General features: G+C 38.0%; 1 protein-coding gene across 2 annotated transcripts; it reads right to left on the bottom strand.

Annotated features, from left to right (window-relative positions):
• Positions 1-741: 741 nt before the first annotated feature.
• On the bottom strand, positions 742-5,329 carry LOC137251438 (uncharacterized). Of its 2 annotated transcripts, none has more exons than XM_067786030.1 (4): positions 2,612-2,861; positions 1,843-2,558; positions 1,330-1,789; positions 742-1,256 (listed from the first exon to the last, which is right to left on the bottom strand). In XM_067786030.1, exons 2-4 carry the CDS (start codon positions 2,542-2,544, stop codon positions 1,165-1,167), a joined length of 1,254 nt encoding a protein of 417 aa, XP_067642131.1. In that variant the 5' UTR covers positions 2,545-2,558; positions 2,612-2,861; the 3' UTR covers positions 742-1,164. The 2 variants fall into 2 exon arrangements, with proteins under 2 accessions (XP_067642131.1, XP_067642130.1); XM_067786029.1 differs by adding an exon at positions 4,948-5,329 and having other exon boundaries at positions 744-1,256; positions 1,843-2,740.
• Positions 5,330-5,591: the final 262 nt, after the last annotated feature.

Below are 5,591 nucleotides of genomic sequence, written 5' to 3'. Positions count from 1 at the left end.
GCCGAAAATATGATGATACCAACAGATATCGCGGTTTGTGTCCCGTGTGTTCTCACTGCGTGAGCTGGTCGGTCGTCCTTGTTGCCGAGGCGCTCCGATCCGTTGCTGTTTATACATTAACTCCCGCTTCTCTAAACGATCTAGCCTATCCACCAACTCTGACATGGCTGCTGTTACATCGTCACTTGGTTTGCAATGGGTGGCGAGGAAATAATGTCGGTGGCATGTGCCAGTACAGCTGAATCGATTTCGGCAACGACCGTAAAATATTTGGCTGTACTATTATGTTGTCGTCGGGGTCACCACTTATGTTGTTGTTGTAGCGATAAGGTTGCACCCCGAAGGCTTTGAGGAGTGTTATCGATGTTATGGTCCTTTGCCGGATACAGATCCGGTACGCTCCTGTCACACAGCACCATTAAGGTGCTAGCCCGACCATCTCGGGAACGATTTATATGGCCACATTAAACCTTCACGCCATCCCTCCCTCCCCTCCCCCTCAGGTTCCATGAGGAGCTTGAGGTCGCCAGAGCCTCGTCTGTTAGTGAAACAGGATTCGCCGCGGATAGGTGAGGTTGACAATTGGGTTTGGAGAAGCTATATATTGCACTGGCAACCTGAAGGGTTGCGCTACACAGCCCCTTGAATCTGGTATTTTAGTCGCCTCTTACGACAGGCATACCTACCGCGGGTATATTCTGATCCCCTAACCCGCTGGTGTGTCACCACTTATAGAATATTATGTTTATTATTCTATATTTATTAACTCAAAATAAAACTAAAACTAAAAAGAACAATGTCTTATCTTAAAAGGGAAATTCCCAAATTATATATGCGTTGAAATTCAAAGTATTACTAGACGTTGGCTGTAGTTGCTAAAACTCAGCTGTTCTATGATGTTGCCACATATTGCGGCAGGGTTCGAATGGGGTAGTCACTACAATTATATGCAAAGATGAAATATTTTAGGGTATGGTGAGCCATTTTGCTTTACCAATTTATGTACATTTAATAAATATGGTATGTATGTATGTATGTGTGTAATATGTTAATGATAACTTAATCGATTTCGAAAGAATAATAAATACAAAAATGTCGTACAGCACAGAACGTTAAATACACTTAATTCGATCGGCTTTGCTTACAGGCAGTGTGAAAGATATCTTAACAATATGATCCAATAAGAGAAATTGATAACGTGTCGGCCAATGGATCGGGTGCAGAAATTGGCTTCCAATATAGCCAATTATAGCTAACTGCAAGGTGGAATTTACACGAAATATACATATAACAAATATTACGCGAAAAAGGATACCATCTTATACTTACGCACGAATGCTTGTGGTAAACGTAATGATAAGGTGCGACAACGATGTCGGCATTCACTTGTTGGGCGTAGGAAAATGTAGCGTACACCGAGTGCTTGCTGCACATATACATCAGGACATTCCGTGTTGGGTAAAGTATATGCGGCTGCTTGTGCTGTATCTATAGCCATATATCGTTCTAACGCTATACCAGAACGTGGCAAACTAAGAGTTGAGCTTGCAAAAAGTTTGCGTAACAAACGTGCAGGCAACATGCGATTGCATCGCCACATATTATGAACCTCAAACGTGCCTATATTATTTGCGCTGATATGCGATTGATTGAATTTGCTGAAAAGTTCTTCCAGGTTGGTAACACCAGGATTAGTAGATTGTACACGAAATGCATCGCGTTTAAAGGTTTTTTGATTGCTAACATAAATCTTATAGAAATCTTCGAGTTCTATGGGTTCTTGGTTAATCTAATATAAACAATTTATTAATTTGTTAAAGTGAATTAGATAATGCTACTCACCTTGAATACAAAAGGCACAAACATATTGGATATTTCCGTTTTACTGTTTTCTATCCCATTTGTCTGCGTAAGTTGAGATGGCTCTGTCATCTCTGTGGACAAGTCAACTACACTTTGCGCATACGAGCAAGAATCACAATTAAGTACATCAATGCCTTGGAAGAAAGGATTCTGCATTAGGCACGATTCATCGTGAAATTCTGTTAACCGTGGAAAGCGTTTTATTAGTGGCAGTGTGATTCGACGCCACATGCGCATACTGGGATAAACAAAAGAATGAACACTTTGTACGGGTGACGACAAAGACAACGATGGGTTTGTTGAAAGTTCGGATGAAGGTGAATCCAGACGATATCGATATGCAAAAAAGCAAAGTGATATTAGAATAAGGTAAAATGTCCAATAGAGTATTTGACGACGTCGATTAAGGATTTGATTGAGCAATTCCAGTTTAAGAAATGCTAGCATTGGTGTAGTTGTGGTGGTGTAGCTGCTACCGATATCCAAGTCACTATTCATTTGTATTATGCTCCGCTGTTGTAAGTACTGCCATAATACATAATTATCAAAATAAAAAGGTCGTACTTGGAATGTTTTTTCAGCAGTATTGCGAAAATGATGTAAAGCGATTAAGTATTTTTGGATTATTATGTGCCGTAACTTTGTTGGTGGAGCGGGTGGCGCATAATTATATTCCTCCATAGTTTCAGTAAGCTCTTAATAATAATGGTAGTTTTTATTTTGTGGGCATATTTAAAACTTCTAATACCTCTTTGCACTACAACTTTGTTTAAAATAAATTACGAATACGGCTTGGAATTTTAATTTTTTCCGTTTTTGTTTTGATATTGGATCACATCATCTTTTTGTAGCGAAACTTAAGGCCCTGTCACATCAGCTGTTTTTATGGCCGAGCCACATAATGTTTTCATATAAATGTGTTCAAGGCAATCTTATGAAATCCTTTAATATCGCCACAATCATGCAAGACGTTAGTAAATATAAAGGAAGTTTATTTCGCATGGCGGCCACCGTGGTGTGATGGTAGCGTGCTCCGCCTATCACACCGTATGCCCTGGGTTCAACTCCCGGGCAAAGCAACATCAAAATTTTAGAAATACGATTTTTCAATTAGAAGAAAATTTTTCTAAGCGGGGTCGCCCCTCGGCAGTGTCTGGCAAGCGCTCCGATTGTATTTCTGCCATGAAAAGCTCTCAGTGAAAACTCATCTGCCTTGCAGATGCCGTTCGGAGTCGGCATAAAACATGAAGGTCCCGTCCGGCCAATTTGTAGGGAAAAATAAAGAGGAGCACGACGCAAATTGGAAGAGAAGCTCGGCCTTAGATCTCTTCGGAGGTTATCGCGCCTTACATTTATTTTTTTTTTTTTTTATTTCGCATTGCCCATTCGCATAGAAAATTTCGCATTCTATTCATTTGTTAAATTGCAGTTTTTAACTGTGACTAAGATTTTTCACAGTACCAACAAGTGGCAAAATAATTGCACATGTAAAATGTGAAAGCACCCTTAGCCAAATCAAATGTCAACTTCATCTTCTTATGCTTTGCTTGCAATAAAAGTTAAAAGATGCGTACTTTACCATATCAGAAGGTGCTAGTGTCGCTCGATCTGCCGTTCTCCATAAAAATACATGCAATCCACTAATTTTGCAAAGGATTGCGTTAAACGCATCTATATGAAAAATTGGTTATGTGAAGGATTTTATGAGGGATGCCAAATTTTTGTTGTTGCGCTAATTAATTGAGCTGAAAGTATACTATTTTTGCATTTCATATGGCGCTGGTTATGCGTTATTTGTCGCTCGCCATGCAAACAAATATAATCTAACCTGTCAGCGCACAATGCTGCATCAAACATTTCATGCGACGTGTCATGGCAGAGCCACATCACCATTCAGCCACTAACGATTAGAAAAACCTTTAGCTTCGTTTGAATATTTCCTGTTTTACTTATTTCGATTTTCAAATCAGAAAAAATTGTTTTCAATTTGTATGGCCGGGCATTCCACCCATATGGCCAGGGTAATCAAAACAGTATGAGTTGCATAAATTAAATTGTTGTAAAGTTGTAATTCGAATTTTAGAAATTTGTTTAATTGTGAAGTTTTTATGGCAGAGATAACATTATGTATATATGCCCACTTATATGTATTTAAAAATAATAACCAAAAACTTTTTAAGTATATATAAATTGAATTTTTATAATTTCAAGAACTAAAGTTTTAATATGTTTTGTTTGTATGATAAGACCGTTTTGTGTTAATTATAAAATGCTTAATATTTTATTTTAGATTTTGTATTAAATGTTGAGTGGAACTAATCACACAATTAATTTTCATTTTACATTTTCTTAACTCCGTTATGTCATACAAATTAATCCTTATTTGTATTTATAATAAATTTATTTCACAATATTATTAAATATCGGCACATTTTGTTTAATTGTATTATTGGTACTGTATTTATTTCATTTTTATTATTGAAATTGTTAATTTATATTTTAATTGAATATATATGGCTGTACATTTTGTGTAAAAAGTCTCACAGTTATTTTCATTGTACCGTTTTGTAGCTCCGTTATATCATACGACTATGATAATAGCCCACAGCGGGTTAGGGGGGGGGGGGGGGGGGGGGGGGGGGTCAGAATATACCCGCGGTAGGTATGCCTGTCGTAAGAAGTGACTAAAATACCAGATTTAAGGGGCTGTGTAGCGCAACCCTGCAGGTTGCCAGCGCAACATATAGCTTCTCCAAGCCCAACTGTCAACCTCACCTATCCGCGGCGAATCCTGTTTCACTAACAGACGAGGCTCTGGCGACCCTAAGCTCCTGATGGAACTTGGGGTTGGGGAGGGAGGGGATGGCCTAAAGATTTAATGTGGCCACATAAATCGGTCCCGAGATGGCCGGGCCAGCACCTTAATGGTGCTGTGGTACCGGAGCGTACCGGATCTGTATCCGGCAAAGGACCATCACATCGATAACACTCCCCAAAGCCTTCGGGGAGCAACCTTATCGCTACAACAACAACAACTATGATAATAGATTTCAGGTAAATTAAAATTTTAATATTGCACATTACCAAAATTTATATTTTTATAAACAAAAGTTTATTTAATTTAATTAATTTTAATTTTTAAGTTTCACACTGCACTTTTTTTTTTTACCAAAACACATTATACTACATTAAAACGAAAATGTATAACACGCACATTTAACAAAACTGAGAAAAAATATTTCCTTTGACTCATGCATTAATCTAAAATAAGTCCTCAATAGTTACGTTCCATTGAGACTTGAGCGAGATACGGACAGAAATTTAACATGCAAATGCAACAACAACGTTGTGATCCTGATATATATCTGGTTCAATATCTGATCCGTATAGCGCTATAACTGCGCAGTTCTGTTCGTTTCGTTTTCTGTAGTAGATTTTTTGACAGCTAACCAATTTTGAGTTGGTAGCACTCATGGCTCAACTATATGGTTGGCTCATCTCTACAGCAATAACATACCTTTGTTCACATTGCCAAAATTAGCGTGTTGGTGTTAGACGAATGGAATAGAATGAAAACATAAAACTTAGTAGCATTTGTAAGTAGTAAGAAAATGTTGTAAATTCGTTGGTTTCTTTTTAAGTTTGCCATCTCCTTCTGACAATCCCTACTCCAGTGAAATGAAAAAAATAAAATCAGCTGGTGAGATGAGCCTACCATATAGTTCAGC

Source organism: Eurosta solidaginis, chromosome 4 (assembly GCF_040869045.1).
Source record: "Eurosta solidaginis isolate ZX-2024a chromosome 4, ASM4086904v1, whole genome shotgun sequence".
NCBI lineage: Eukaryota > Metazoa > Arthropoda > Insecta > Diptera > Tephritidae > Eurosta > Eurosta solidaginis.
This window is presented reverse-complemented; position numbering and strand designations above follow the sequence as displayed.

What these genes read in the sequence shown, in the direction of transcription:
- LOC137251438 (XM_067786029.1), bottom strand. Translation starts at nt 2,544, where the DNA reads ATGGAGGAATATAATTATGCGCCACCCGCTCCACCAACAAAGTTACGG. An exon ending in TTGTGCCTTTTGTATTCAAG is followed by an intron (nt 1,790 to 1,842) that starts GTGAGTAGCATT and finishes TGTTTATATTAG; the next exon opens with ATTAACCAAGAACCCATAGA. An exon ending in TTTACCACAAGCATTCGTGC is followed by an intron (nt 1,257 to 1,329) that starts GTAAGTATAAGA and finishes TCCACCTTGCAG; the next exon opens with TTAGCTATAATTGGCTATAT.